The sequence below is a fragment of the Musca autumnalis genome, unplaced genomic scaffold, assembly GCF_047663935.1.
Source record: "Musca autumnalis isolate F117 unplaced genomic scaffold, ASM4766393v1 scaffold_3, whole genome shotgun sequence".
In the NCBI taxonomy this organism is placed as follows: Eukaryota; Metazoa; Arthropoda; class Insecta; order Diptera; family Muscidae; genus Musca; species Musca autumnalis.
This window is the reverse complement of record NW_027411866.1, coordinates 59,243,519-59,260,393: the sequence shown is the minus strand read 5'-3', so window position 1 is coordinate 59,260,393 and position 16,875 is coordinate 59,243,519. Positions and strand designations below refer to the sequence as shown.

Sequence of the window (16,875 nt, the reverse complement as noted above, 5' to 3'; positions counted from 1 at the left end):
TTTTTATTTCATTTTTACGCTTCTTTCCCATTTAATCTGATACAAGTTTCCAGAATTGACCCTCTCAATTGTAAAGAAGCACTGATGTTACACTAAATCGATCGTACGATTTAACAAAAAACAGGAACATGTACTAGAATTATTCTGGTGGAAAGTTTAGTAGCCTCAAGGAAGACAAAATATTTATTAAATTACAGTCCTTTCTGTAGGATAATGCATCTAAATCCTGAAAAACCCCGAAAAATCGGCGGTACCGTTCTACAGGGGGTAATCAAAAACGTGGACCAAACGGGGAAAAGTTTTGTAGGTACAAAGAAGACTCAATACCAATTCTTAAAAAAATAAGTTAACAATTTGTCTCGGGACGATATGGGTTAATGACCCAAAACGAGGAAGTGAAATTTGTGGATTACGTGTAGACCGAGAGAAAGTAAACATGGAACAGAGCAATTCTGGGCTGTCATCTTTAATCATTTTATAAAAAAAACGACATAAGCCGAACATTAACATGTGGCTGAAACGGAAGTCCAAAAAACTGATGAGTGTAACTGGAAACATGGTCTCGATAGTTCAAACGATAAACGAAACGAACTAATATATTGATAATTCTCGAAATTCTGTTAAGACATGTTTGACTAGTACCAGATATTACCTCAATACCATAAGTAATGGTTGACATCAATAACGAATACACAAGTTTCCTTCTAACAAAGAAAGGTAGGTAATGAGTAATGCAATTCAATCTACGCAATACAGATATTACCTTAGGATATAGTGCATCAACATGTGAGCCAAATCAAGTCGATAATCAATAAGTACTCCCAAATACTCAATCTTGCCTACCAATTCAACAATATTAGGTCTGTGCGACAACCCAAAAGTTTGTACACATTTGTACAAACTTTTACAAAATGCTGTTCGATAACAAACTTGTAAAGTAAAAGAGAGCGAATTTGGAGAGAATTTTGGAGAGTTTTGTGACTGAGAACTTACAAGTTTTTGCAAGCAAAATTTTCCTTGTAAGAATTTGCAACTTTGATCAGCTGATTTAAATTCGAATGTCTTGTGGCGAACTTTGCAATTCTTGGCAAAAACATAAACATTTGCTTATAAAAATAATTACAAAATAAAAAAGAGAAGAGATAACTAAATAAATTATGGAAAACGACTCATTTTGTAAAATAACTTTATTTTGTAGTTTGTGGTGATTGTTTTATTTCTAAGATATAAAATCCCAGCAAAAAGCGGCGCATCCCTGGAATAGGAGGAACACTATGTGGACGACCAGCCGTTAATTTATGATATGGAAAGAGAATTATTTTTGTAGCAATGGATAATCAAATAGTTTTCGTAAACAACCTTCGATTGTTAAATTAAATCTTATCCGCCACTATTCCTTCCTCTTATCCGCCAAACTTCTTGTTTGTCGAATCAGCTGTCTTCTTGCTAGTTTTTGCAAATTGTTGTTGGATAACATTCTGCAAATTTTTAGCTTCGAGAGAGTAAAATTATTGGAGAGAAGTTACTGAGAACTTGCTGAGTACTTGCAGGTACTTTTTACTTGCGAAGTTATCGTACAGACCTATTATCATTCATATACATTCTAAATAAATGACTACTCTGGCGTACAGAGCCAAACAGTAAAGACAATTGTTATGCTCCATCCGCATTGATTTACATTACTAGACATCGGATTTTTGCATGTTTTTTATTTCTCATCCGATTGGACTCAAATTTTGGATCTAGGCGTTTTGAGGGTCAATTTTTCGATATTTGGGGTCATATCAAAAATATGCAAAAAAATATGCAAAATATATGCAAAAAATATGCAAAAATATGCCAAAAAATATGCAAAATATGCAGAATATGCAAAAAATATGCAAAATATGCAAACAGTTTTTGGTCGAAAATCGTCAAAAAAGTCGTAAAATTTACAATTAAAGTTGGGAAAAAATCATCAAAAAACTTTAAAGTGTCCTAAATTAAGACTGTTGGCCATTTAACGTCGATTTTTTAGCAGGTTTTTGTGTTATTGATACCTCCTACGACGGTGTGGTGTAGGGTATATGGTATTGTAATACTATTTGTATTGTTAAACTAAGCAAAAATATAAAATTTGATAAAATATCAATCATTTTATGTAAATTTAATATTTTCTTTGTCTTAATTTGTAGCTTTAGGCTGGTTTTAACTCAAAGGGAAGAAATCGATGTCGGATTTTTTTAGGCGGGGGGCCGCCTAAACTTTTTACTTAGATTAGATTTTAGATAGATTTAAGATTAAGATTGCCAATTGAGCACCATTGGAATAAGTTAACACGTGCTACTGGAGCCTAGAAGTTATGAAAATCTGGTCTCTCTCGGCGACCCATATCTGTGGAACGGTTAAAGCTATTTGCCAGTATTATGCATTAAATTAAAGGCCATTCACGGTGCTCTTGAAACAATTTTAAATGGAAGGTGCTTACACCTCGGAAGTTTTTGCGAATTCTGAAACTACAATGTTTGTAGATGAGAAAAATCAAAAAACAAAAAAATTCGCCGGAGCGCTTTTTAAATAAATCGCGATTTAAGTTGACATTTTTAGGGTTGTTTAGGTTTTCACGATGTTGCTTAGAAACCGCAAGTCCTATCAAAATAGGACTAAAGAAAATGTTGTAGCTATGAAAATTCTCTATAAGATCGACCTTTATGGTATTTTCGTAGTTTTTACCATATTTGAGATATAGAAGTTCAAATTGGGACAATGCACTGACTGTATCGCCCCCTTATAAAACAATGTCATGGAGGGTGCGCCTTAACTAACTTTTGATGAAAACCGCTTACACAGGGAACATTTTTGTGAATTCTGAAACAGCAGTGCTCATAGATGAGATAAATCCAAAAACAAGAAAAAATCGATGTAGTGATTTTTAAATAAATCGCGGTCAAAATTCACATTTTTAAGTGTTTTTTAGGTTTTAGCGATTTTGCTTGGAAACCGCAAGTCCAATCGGAATGGAGCTAAAGAAAATGTTGTAGCTGTGAAAATTCTCTATAGGATTGACGTTTATCATTTGTTCCCAGCCTGTACCATTTTTGAGATAAAGAAGTTCAGTTTACATTTTTAGGTTTTTTTGTTAGGGTTTCGCGATTCTGCTTGAATACGGTAAGTCTTATCGATATGGGACCTGAGAAAATCTTAAAGCTGGGAAAATTCTCTACAAGACTGGCTTAAGTAACTTATACCAAGTTGTAACATTTTTTTAGATATATAAGTTTAAGTTGGGAATTTGAAGTTATGACATTTTTTATAAGGGGGCGATACAGAATTGAATTGAATTTGAATTGTCCCAATTTGAACTTCTATATCTGAAAAACGGTAAATCCGACGAGAATACCATAAAGGTCAATCTTGTAGAGAATTTTCATAGCTACAACATTTGTTTAAGTTCCATTTTGATAGGAAATGCGGTTTCTAAGAAAAATTGCGAAAAACTAAACAACCCCTAAAAATTTCAACTTAAATCGCGATTTATTTAAAAAGCGCTCCGGCGATTTTTTTTTGTTTTTTGATTGTTCTCATCTATAAACGTTGTAGTTTCAGAATCCGCAAAAACTTCCGAGGTGTAAGCACCTCCCATTTAAAATTGTTTCAAGAGCACCGTGCATTCTGTCTATTTTATATTCAAAAACAAAATGCGTAAGTATTACTGAATTCGAGATAGAAAGCCAGTTCCCGATTAACGTGACTACGTACGCCTTACGGCGAAAATGAAGCATATCTGGGTATAGCCGACTACTTGGAGAACGCATTGTTTTAGTTGTTCGTCCTTTGTAATTAATTGGTTGTAATCTGTGGTGAGCTCGACTCGGAGTTAATGTGACTTTTTTATGAATTTCGAACAGTTGTTCTTTTGTAAGTTTGGGTCGAATATTTCCGGAGAAGTTTCCATCTTCGCTTTGTTAAGATTTTTGTCGCCATTTGACTCTTTACGGTGGTTTGCACTGTCGGTTCAAACAATGCCAAGCCAACAAGTTCAGGACTAAGATACCACAGGTGATTTATCATTTTTTATTTCCTTTTTCTGTCTATGTTTTCGTATTTCAATAGATTTTCAATGAGGTCTTGGTCTTCTTTTGATGCTAAACGCTTCGTAGAATCTGAAGAACCATCTGTCCCGAAAATAATCAAGCGCAGCTTCAACAAAAACTCCAAACCATGAAATTGTCATTGCTGCTGGATCCCTGTAAAGTGTCCTATAGGAACGTTAGTCGTATCATTTTTTCAACAGTAGAAGCTCTCGGAGAGGACCCCAACAAATATATGATATTTAGAAGCTTTATCCGTTTATTCCGGAGAATCAACAGCGAAAAATACTAGCAACAACTTCAAGGAAGATACCCCAAAACAAGGCTATTTGCGTGCACTGACATGGTATGGTATTCCCAAAACAGTGCAGAAAGAACGACTCCTGGGCGTTCCTGAAACTGACAGTAGCTCAGGGGAGAAACAAGACTTAGCAGTGTACGAATGCTTAGAATACTGGGGTCTTACCAGCTTGAGCAGATATTAAGTCGACAGTTCTGTACCTGCGTACAGATTTATAAGAAGTATTGTTGAGAGGGATTTTTGACTGCAAGTTTGGCAGCACATCCGGACATCAAACAAACATATTCACGCGATTTCTATAAGAATAGTCTGCGATTGACAAATCGAAGTTCGATGTAGGCGAGAATGTTTTTAAACTACTTCCCAGCTGACTTCTCAAGAACAAGAGGTCGTAGAAGCACTTTGTGTTTTCATCTTTCGATATTTTGATATTTATTTTGTATTGTTTATTGTTTTTTTTTTTTTTTTTGTATCAAAGGACAACAAGTGAGTGTTATAAATGAGAGTGTGGGTTATTGATTTTACAAAACCTATAATGAACAAGATAATGGTTATGTAGATATAATATTGGATGGATTGGGTAAACATAATCAATGGGTTGAAAAGGATTAGGGACAATAGATTGAGTTTAATACAACAAATAGTGGAAGCGAAATTCAGAAATATGTTTTATGTCCAAAAAAAGACCTAAACCGCATTGCAGATTTATTGAAATACGAAACAAATATCAGATAAAGGAAATAACAAAATGATATATCATCTGTGGTATCTTAGTCCTGAATTTGTTGGCCTGATCTGATAGTTCAAACTACCGTAAAGAGCCAAATGCGACAAAAATCTTAACAAAGCAAGCAGAAGAAGATGGAAAAAACCAAACTAATAGTACGGTTACACTACAGTTTTTTTTTTGCCGGGTTAACCCACTTCGAGAGGATTTATTTGACGTTTGCGCTATGGAATTGACATTTGAAATCCAAACCCACTGGGTTAATCCGGCTAAGTGTAACCGGGGTATAACAAAAGAACAACTGCCGAAATTTCCAGAAAAAGTCTACCAGGCGCAATTACAGGGTATACTTACTTGTTGTTCAAGAGATTAAGCATTAAATCCGAATTTCTTGAAAAAGATCCTGTAACTTGACAGCAGAACATCAATTACCAGGAAGGGTAAAGGATGTTAAACAACTTGAAAGTTGTAAACGACATAGCAGAGCAAGGAGTTGAGTTCATCACCAAGTAGTCATCTTTACCCAGATGTCTCCAAAATCACATTATGTCAGCCCCTTAAATAAATTTAGATATGAACAAAATGTAAAATACATTTGTTTTCATTCCCAAAAATTGATAATATGGGAAGAAAAAAAAAAAATTTAATAAATTAAGCTACAATGTTTAATTTATAAAAGCACTTAAAACTAGAACATAATTTTTAATGATGTATTCTCTCAAATTAAACGCTGGTGGCCGTTTAATATTGCCACAATTTTTAATTAAGATTTAATCATTAAAAAATATTTTCTAGTTTTAAGTGCATTTGTAAATAAAACACTGTAACTTATTTTCTTAACTACTTTTTATTTTTAACTTTTCAGCATTTAATTTTTTTGACCACTGGGAACCTCATAACAAAATTATAGCCAATTTAGGCCGAAAATGTAGATAAAAACTTTAAAATACCTGAAATCGTGTTGTACCGTTATATAGGGGCTATACCAAAACCTTGACCTGAGTCCAACATTTTTAGTGAGGAAGTTTCTGTACCATTGGGAACCCCAAATGCCAAGTTATAGCCAGTTCGGCCTAAAAATTTACCCAGAATCCTTAAAATACTTTAAATCGGGTGGTACCGCTATATGGGGGCTCTAAGAAAAAAGTGGACCCATATTGGTTTTGGTTTCATATTCATGTATTGTCATGCAAGTCTGAAAAGTGTGCAAAGTTTTAGTTCGATTGGTCAACTACAATTGTGTGGAAAATAAGTTACTACATTTGAACTAAACAGACACAAAAGCAAGTTAAATTAAACACTGTAAAAAGGGTTTTTTCACAATAGACTCCATTTTCACCCTAAGGCGTTTTCGGGACATTGGCTTTATTGTCTTGAATCCAGTATTACTTATTTATTTTGTTGTTCGACAAGAAATATTAAGAATAGTATGGCATTTAATTTAATGCATAACACGGGCAAATAGTTTTAACCGTTTTATAGATATGGGTAGCTGAAGTCGTCAAATAGCCAAAAAGTTGAGATTTTCATAACTACGAGGACCCAGTGGCATGTGTTAACATATTCCAAAGGTGCTCAAACTTTAACAATCTTAAAATCTAACCGAACTAAACACTTTAGGGGAGTGCGGCATAAAAATTCCGACATCGATGTTTTCCCTTTGAGTCAAAAGCAGACTAATTCAACAAATTAAGACAAAGAAAATATTTAAATTTACACAAAATATTTGACAATCTAAAAAATTTTATATTTCTTAATAGGTTAATAATAAAGAAAATGGTATTACAATATACATATAACCATATTTTTAAATCCACACTGTGATAAGGGGTCTCAATAGCATAACATTCTGTTAAAAAAGCGACGTTAAACGGCCAATATTCTTAATTTAGGACACTTTGAAGTTGCTTTGATGATTTTTTCCAACTTTAATTGTCAATTTTACGACTTTTATGACGATTTTCGGCCAAAAACTGTTTGCATATTTTGCAATTTTTTGCATATTCTGCATATTTTTGGCATATTTTGCATATTTTTTGCATATTATGCATATTTTTTGCATATTTTTTTGCATATTTTTTGCATATTTTGCATATTTTTTGCATATTTTGTGCATATGCAAAATATGCAAATATGCAAAATAAATACAAAATATGACCCTGCCATTGAATTTAGATTTCTTTGAAACGAATTTTGGTCCAATCAGAATCTTCGTATCTCTATTATTAAAAAATACGCAAATATGCAAAATCCGATGTCTATACATTACTCAATGTTGAATTAATAATGGACAATAAATCCATTGCATTAGCACAACGAAAGAATGGAGAACATACACCAGTATCAGGGAAATATCAAGGTCATCTATACTTATAAAAGAGTTCAGTAATGATGACTGACTGACTGACACACTGACTGACTGATAATCAACGCCCAGGATAAACGGCTAAATCTAGAATCTTGAAATTTTCGGTGAGGGTCACTCTTGGTCCAAAGGGGTCAGATAAGGCTGGGTTTTTGGAAATTCGAACTAGAACGGTACGAAAAGTACTAAAAGGTTCTAAATGTGGTACAATTTGTATTTGGCGAACCGGTAGAGCTAGAATTCTGAAATTTGGAATGAGAGTCACTGATAGAATGAATGATGTACCAAACGGTTTTTAGAAACTCGAACTATAAGTGTACGAAAAGTACTCAAATGTACTAAATTTAGTACCATTTGGTATGTGAACGGATAGAGCTAATAGCTTGAAATTTGGAATGAAAATAAAGGTTTAGAAGTAGGGTTGATATAAGGAGGTGGTATGGAAATGCGTACACATGTGTACAAAAAGTACTAAATTCGGTACAATTGGGATTTGTTTGAATAGATAAAGCTGGAAACCTGACATTTGGAATTGGGGTTACTGTTGAAGTGTAGGATTGAGGTATGGGGGTGGTTTTGGGAATTCATACTTATGTGTACGAAAAGTACTAAATGTGGTACAGTTGGGATTTGGGTAATTGGATAGAGCTGGAAACCTGAAATTCGGAATTAGGGTTACTGTTGGAGTGTAGGATTGAGGAAGTTTTGAAAATTCGTACTTAAGGGTACAAAAGTACTAAATGGCAATAATACATTTTGTACAATTTGGATTTGGGAGAACGAATAGAGCTGGAATCCTGAAATTTGGAATTGAAATTACTTTTGGAGTGTAGGATTGAGGTAGTTTTAGAAATTCGTACTTCGTACGGAAAGCACAAAATGGTACTAAATTTGGTACATTTTGGATTTGGATGAACGACTAGAGCTATAATCCTAAAATTTGGAATTAAGATTACTGTTGGAGTGTGGAAATTCGTACTTCTGGGTACGGAAAGTAGTAAATGGTACTAAATTCGGTACAATAGATCAGAGACGGGCTTCTTTGCAAGGAAGTATAGTGAGGGCGCCTACTGAGTTGTTTTTGTTGAATTTCCTTCTCTCTTTCACTTACAGTGTACGCGAATAAAAACAAACGAAAAACATCATGTGGTTGTTGTTTTCTTCACAAATACATGTATACATACTAAAACATTGATGGGCATTCTTGGGCGACGCTGCAATAGATAGATAGATAAATTGGGATAGAGCTAGAATCCTGAAATGTGGAATTAAGATTACTGTTTAAATGTAGGATAGAGGAAGTTTTGGAAAATTGTACTTATGAGTACGGAAAGTACTAAATTTGGTACAATTTCGATTTGAGCGAACGGATAGAGCTGGACTTTTGATATTTTGAAGTAATATTACTGTTGGACTGTAGGACTGAGGGAGTTGTGGAAATTCGTTCTTATGGGTACGGAAAGTACTAAATTTGGAATTAGGTGGTGTAGGATTGAGGTGGTTTTGGAAATTCGTACTAATAGTACGAAAAGTACTAAATTTGGTACATTTTGGATTTGGGTGAACGAATAGTGCTCGAATCCTGAAATTTCGAATTAATGTTATTGTCGAAGTCTATGATTCAGGTTGTTTTGGAAAATCGCACTTAGGGGTACGAAAAGTACTAAATGGTACTAAGTTTGGTAAAATTTGGATTTGGTTGAACGGATAGCGCTGGAATCCTGAAATTCGGAATTAAGATTACAGTTGGTGTGTAGGATTGAGGAAATTTTGGAAGTTAGTACTTATGGGTACGAAAAGTACTAAATTTAGTACAATAGGGATTTGGCTGAACGGATAGCGCTGCAATCCTGAAATTTTAAATTATGATTACTGTTGGCCTGTAGGACTGAGGAAATTTTAAAAGTTCGTACTTATGGGTACGAAAAGTACTAAATTTGGTACAATTTGAGTTTGGTTGAACGGATAGAGCTGGAATCCTGAAATTTGGAGTTAGGTTTACTGTTAAAGTGAAGGTTTGAGGTAGTTTTGGAAAATCGTACTTATGGGTACGAAGAGAACTAAATTGCACTAAGTTTGGTACAATTTAGTATTGGACGAACGGATCCTGAGATTTGGAATTAAGATTACTGTTATTATTTTGTATTAATGTCAGTGTAGGGTTGAGATATGTGCTTGTCGAAATACGTACCATAAGTATACGAAAATTAGTAAGTAGTACACAATTTGTTGTTGGGTGTAGGGACCGAGCTGGAATGTGCATTTTTTGGAGTTAGGGTGAGTATTGGTGTGTAACGTTGGAATATGGACGTGTTTGAAGAATGCGTAATATAAATTTATTAAAAAGTACTAAAGCGGTGCAAATGTTGTATCGGGGTAAGGAGCAGAGCTGTAATTCTGAAATTTGTTTTTAGAGTCACTGTTGGTATGTGGGTTAATGATATGGAGATGGCTTTGAAAATGCACAAAGTACTAAATGGTGCAGTATTTGGTATAATTTGTTATAGTGTAAAGTTGTTAGCAGAAATTTGTGTAAGTTTTGGATGAGGTTTCGGAAATTCGTACTTATATATGTATTTATATGTAAAGTACTATAATTGGGTTTGAGGAACTGATAGAGCCGGAATTGAGAATCGCGGTTGGTATATATATATATATATATATATATATATATATATATATAATGTGGTACTAACATTACTTAAATAAAAATTAATATTGATTAAAATTGTCATTAGTTCAACAATATTTTCAGATTAAATATTGTTGATATGTTTTTTATATCTATTCCGCATACGAAGTAGCGGGCACTTTGCTAGTTAATATATAAAGTGAAAAGCAGGGGGCCAAGGACCGAACCCTGAGGAACACCGCTGTTTATAGCGGGAATATTAGAACAGTTTCCATAGTAATTGACAAACTGAAAACGAAGGAAGTATACTTATGGGCCGCATATTATCAACAAAAGACATACCCTTCAGTTTAGGTATTGACACTACACCTTATTAACAAAAAACGTGGTTTGTTAAACGACAGTTTAACAATTTGAATAAAATGTTAATCGCCTGTAGGCGTGTTTCTCAAATTGAAATGTGTATGCTCTGTGAGCCCTACGAATACAAACTCTAATACTTGGGTTGTCCTAATAGTTTAACATTTGCCATATGTTTCTATTGCACCATATGTATCTATTGCATTTTAATTAGAATCAAAAAATATTCCTACATCCAAAATTATTGTCTACTTACGACGTGCTAAAGTCCCAACGCTCAAATGTTCGATTTTTTCTTTGCATACTATACTGTATATAGACGTATCTTCCACTAAGAATAATTGTACTCCACTTCCGAAAAAAATCCAAATGGTCGATTGAGAAATCCTAATGATAAAATGAAATGATGCAATCGTTTTAGTTCCGTTCCCGTACTTTCCTACAAATTTTACAAGTTTTATTGTTTAAAAACTACTGAGACAAAGGTACTACAGTTTTAACATGAAAACATAAGAATATAATGCGCATTTACATCCTTTTTAGGGCTGTTACGTAATTTGTTCAGTACTACTGTTTTAACATGAAAACATAAGAATATAAAGCGCATTTACATCCTTTTTAGGGCTGTTACGTAATTTGTTCAGTAGGCACATTATAAACATCGCACCACGCATAAATGAAGGAATGCTCTCACTGAGTATGTTCGAATTGAGCCTGATGTTAAACCCGCAACGCATTTCTAAGATACCAACTATAAGCTTATAAACTATTTTTTCCGGTAGGAGATATTATGCAAGAAAATACAGCAAATTCCTATGGATTAAGAGTAAAATTTAACTGTATGTGCATTTTGTCCAATATCTTTAGCTCTTTGCAAAAATACTTAAACCCTAAAACACAACCAACGTTTCAGCAATGTTGGGCGTTTATTTCTGATGAAAGAATAAAGAAAAATTCGATCTATGTTTCTCTTGCTCTTTTAATCTTATTTCAGAAATGACGCCCACCTTTACTGAAACGTTGGATGTGTTTACGGCTTTAAGATGGGACATTTTATTGTTGTTATTTATAGTTCGTAATGTAAACGTTCTTTTATAAATTACAGGTTGTTTTTGTAAATTTTCCAACTTCCGCCAGTACTTTTGTGAAAAGTACGTAAACATATACATACGAGTATACATTTATCATTTTTGGTTTGAGTGAACCAATATTTCGAAGATAATAATATATGTATCTGCATGCATTATTCGTTATATGGAGACAAGATATATCCATATTTACTTTTGATTATATTCTCTCACTTGCTATATACATTACTATAATATAAATAACAATATATAAACCTTCTATATCTTTTCAGATTTCTGGCGAAGGATCTTTGTAGATTTGTTCCACTTTGTTGCTTATTTCAGTTTTTATTGAATATACTAGCTAGTATTACAGTGCATAACTTACCATAAAAATAAGTATGTATTACAATCGTCTTAGTATAACATTTACACATATTAACATTTATATTACTATTGCTGCTCACAAAGTATTGTACTCGGTGCTATAACATAAGATTTGTAAAATTGAAATTACTGATTAATATAAGTATGTATGTTGTAGTACTTGCAGGATTATGACTGACTTAAAAAAATACATTATAGAATCTATATTTGAATATCATATTTAATTTAAGGATTCAAACCCCCCTTAGCTGTATACAACAAATCTTAAGCATACATTTACTACGTACATACTATATATGCATATGTATATCTTCTCATCTGCAATTGTATTGTAAATCAAGTCAAATTCAACAAATTAAATTTGTTATAAAAATTACAAATTGTAAAAAGCATACTTATTCCTTGAGAAATCGGATATTATTTAAAATATTTTAGTTGGCATTATAAGCGACAATCCAAAATTTTTAAACATGCTTTAATAGTTTACACTATGCGACACGAAAATTATTAATTCTATTCTGACACCGCAGCGTGATAAAGACCAAAAAAAAGAAGACATGTATATCGCCGTATTTCCCTACCCGATCAACTTTCGCGGTTGTAGGCCTCTACAATCAATTTGTCAGGCTCATACATTCTAAACCCCTAAGTATTTTAATTTGCTCTCGTATGCAAAGTTTTGGCTTATGTCAGAAAGAACAAAAATTGTAATCACATAAAATGACTGACTTCCGTAACGTCATTTGCTTTGTAGTCATGCATGAAACTAGAGGTTCTTAGATCGAGTTCCCCACTACTGCAATTTCATAAAATTACTCTAGCATGGAACTCGATCTAAGAACCCCTAGTTTCATGCACGACTACAAAGAAACGGACGATTCGGAAGTCAGCCAATCTATCAAATTTCATCTTAATGCTCAAAATTACCAGGTCTAATTTCTTTCAATTTTTTCTTGCTTTATTCTACAGATATCAAGCCGATCAAAATTGAAACAACCAATTACAAAAATGTACCTTAGATTTCAATAAACAACATTCTAGGACATGCCAACTCTGTTTTCAAAAGTTAAAATAGCAAAACAAATGCAATTTTTATCATTTTTTCTTTAGTTCTGGTCCATAGGTACTAAACCGCTCAAAATTCAAAAAAGTATCAACCACAATGATGTAGCAAATATATTCGTTAAAAATTTTCTGGAATATACAAACTGTCTCATTTTTGCCGTTCCGTTCTTTTCTGGTCAGATTTTTAAATACCAAACCTTTCAAATTTCTTTGAGTTTTGAACAGTTTGTTATTAGCAGACCTGAGACACACTTCACCTCTCACTTTACGCCTCAAGCATTTTGTCCACCCCATTTACTCCTATTTTATGTGAATTTCCTGGGGCTAAGATTCATTAGGGTATTTAAAAAGAAGAGTACACCCTAGTCCGTCCATTAAATACTCGAAAAATAAGCGAAAATGGGGTGAACAAACTGCTTGTGGCTTGAAGTGTGTCTCAGAACAAACCCGAATAACACTGTGCAACATTTTCCAGGTAATTTTGTGCAAACAACTTCTACCTCGGAAGCAAAGTTGTAGATAAGAGGCAATCCCACGGCAGCGGGTTCTTACGTACCGGATTGACCCGAAACCAAAAGTGTTTCGGCCAGCGGCTGCCAACCCAGCATTATATGCTGCTACAACAACAACATAAGAGCAGGAAGAAAATATTTGGAGAAATATTCACGTCGAAAAACTGCATTTATTGCAGCAAAATGCATAATATATGTATATAAAAATTCAATTATTCCGTATATTTCGCACCATATCTCCAAAACTGCTACAATTTTCGTTAACTTTTCTTTAGAAGAAATATCCGCTTTAATCTTCAGAACATTATATTCTTGTAAAATGCCTCTATCACGTTGTTTCTAGCATATTAATTTGAAACAATGCATTGAAATTCCAAATATGAAAAACAATCTATGTGAACATTGTTTGAAATTTGTGTTGTAGAAAGTATGATTTGAAAGACAACCTAAACAAAATGAAATAAGTATTTTAGAGTTTCAGAATTGATGTGCACATTATTTGGAAATTTTTTGCGGAAGGTTACTTGGTTCAACTCCCAATAGTTTAGCTGATACTGACCATAATTCCAGAAATAAGGTAACCATTCGTATATTTGATCGATTTTGATGCGCTAGATGGCGTTTGACACGTAAGTTCTATTGGGCTATAATATTACTGAAGACCGCAAACAAAAATTCTGATTAGTTTCTGAAATAAATCCCCGATCAGATGAGGCTATAAAACCCAATATGTACTTTCAGAAAATGTCCATTAGAAGTGGTTTGCATTTTCAGTGTTGCGCAGTGTAATTGAATTGTTTGTAAATTTCAAGTTAATGATACATACATTTTTGTGGTTGACTGTATCCTTAAATTTTGGACGGTTTAGTATCTATGGACCGAAATCGGGGAAAAAGGTATAAAATAAAACTTTTAGAACCTGTCACAGACAGTTTGTATGTTCCAGAAAATTGTTTACGGATATATTTGCTACATTGTTGTGGTTGACTGTTTTCTTTAAGTTTTAGCGGTTTAGTATCTATGGACCAGAACTAGAAAAAAAATTATAAATATCGCATTTGTTTTGCTATTCGGACCTTTTGACCGTTTCTACAGAGTTCGCATGTTCAAGCAAGTTGTTTATTGACATCTATGGTACATTTTTGTAATTGTAATTGATCGGTTTGATATCTGTAGACCAAAACCCGAGAAACAATTTAAAAGACATTTGATCTTGGCGATTTTGATGAAGTTTGATAGATTTTATGTGTTCACAATTGTTGTTCTTTATAAGATTAGATACAACATTACACACGAGAGCAAATTAAAATACTTATGGGCACTTTACACTATATGTTTTTTACATATGGGTTGTCACTTTTTATATACAAAATGTATATGCAAAGTGACAACACATATGTAAAATAACATATCGTGTAAAGTACCCATTAGCGGTTTAGAATATATGAGCCTGACAAATTATCCCATTTGACATCAAAGCATCAAATGAGATAGGGAAAACGGCGAGATACGTGTCTTCTATTTTTTTGGTCTTCTACACGATGCGGTGTCAGAATATGGTTAATAAATCATGAACCAAAAAATGGCACACAGTGTTATTTATCGTTCACATTTTTAGGTTTTACTTTATAAATGTGAGTGCATAAGAGTACTTCTACACTAGCGCTTATATTGGTGGCTCTTTATACACAACTTTCAAAGTCAAAGCGTTAGCTCGTGTAAATGCCGCTTAAGTATTCACAGTTTAAGCAATACTTTAACCAAGGTATTTGTATTTGCTGAGGATTAGTAAATTATTATTTTCAGATGCCAATACATACTTGGTTAATATTAACTGCATTTAAACTAGGGTTTAACAAATAAATTCAATAATATGTTTATATGATTCATTTTTTGTATATATAATTGTTCTGTTAAAGATAATTGAATTTAATGCGTACATATAGGAAAATTAAAATTTAACATGAGATTTGAATGTTTATTTGCAGTTTAGCGGTGGTTATATGTACATATGCTCATTATACTGGCTCAGTAAACTATATCACAAAATATTTCGTTACTTTGATTGATCAGTTACAGTTATAAAAGATGGTAATAACGTATCAAAATAAACTTGGAATGTTTCATTTAGCAATACTCCAAAATAAAATCGCAATTTTCCTTGTAACGCGTTTAGAATTGGTCAATAGGTGTGAAGAAATATTTTCGTTATAAATCCGTATACTAGCTTGCCATACGCCAGTCTAATGCACAAATTATGTCCCTATGATGTTATCGTATAGTTGGACATAGGGTTTATTAAAGCAAAATTTGTTTTTCAAATAACACATATAATGTTATGATGTTTGATAATTTATAGATCCTCGTCGTTAGCCCCAATGATTCCTTCTTCCAATCCTGTGATAATCCACATTTTGATCATTATTAAAAGTTGTATATGCGTGGGTGGAAATTATACTGTGCCATATTGTGACAAACATTGCACAAAATATTGTTGTTCAACTGTTAGAGCGGTCTTAAATAAACAACAAATACTAGATTTTCGTTTGTTCCCTGGAATAAAATATATACTCCAATTTTGCTTTTTAATCCTATGATCAATATGAGTTTAATCCGCTATAAAACGCCCACATATTCACATACATACATAAATATAAATTATAGACCATATACACAATACAATCATAATATGAAAGAACTGTGGTCACTATACGAAGTAAATTTCCAAATATTTAAAACCGAATAAGCCAATAAAATCGTAAATAAAAATAATACAAATGGCCAAATAATTATTATGATTTGATCATATACATACATAAATATATTAATATACATAAAACCATGTCTATTATAATAAATAAACTGAATTACGAAATGTACTGAATAAAAATTCTCGATGTTTGAAAGCATTAAAATTTCAGGATTTTTTAATATTAACATGTTTTTAAGTGGTATTACGGTAAGGCAACAAAAAATGTGAATGCCATAACAACATTTCCTCTTTAATAAATATTTAATTTATTTATTTTAATTAAATATGTACATATCTGTGACCAGCAAACGGTAATTTCTTTCATCTTTCGGTAGACACAACAAATAGCGACATTTTAGACTTTTATTATTAATATGGATTAACTACTAACAAGTATCAACAAGGGGGTACCAGATCATGTTACATGTAATCAAACCGGGAATATCTGAAAACTAAGACATTTTATGAGTTTTTCGGCTCACCAATTACAATAAACATTACATACAGCTGGGGGTACTCTGTATTGCGATGCGTAAGAAAAATTGTACCGAATGAAGTAATTGGTACTCTCTAATGCGTTTTCATTTCATTTATTCATCAATTGTAATATAAAAAAGCCAACATGGCCAATAACTTA

At 32.9% G+C, this 16,875-nt stretch overlaps 1 protein-coding gene across 4 annotated transcripts in view; it reads left to right on the top strand.

Moving 5' to 3' along the window:
* Socs16D (Suppressor of Cytokine Signaling at 16D) overlaps positions 1-16,401 on the top strand; it is a 174,632-nt gene extending 158,231 nt beyond the window's left edge. For 2 of the 4 annotated variants that reach the window (XR_012411933.1, XR_012411934.1), the window contains exons 10-11: positions 11,816-12,558; positions 12,758-16,401. Coding sequence is in view for 2 of the 4 variants with exons in the window: in XM_073979020.1 (XP_073835121.1) it covers positions 11,816-11,839 (24 nt within the window). In the remaining 2 variants the exon portion in view is untranslated. Of the gene's footprint in view, positions 1-11,815 lie in introns of all 4 variants that reach the window. The other 2 variants (XM_073979020.1, XM_073979021.1) reach the window with 1 other exon arrangement.
* The last annotated feature ends 474 nt before the right edge of the window (positions 16,402-16,875 follow it).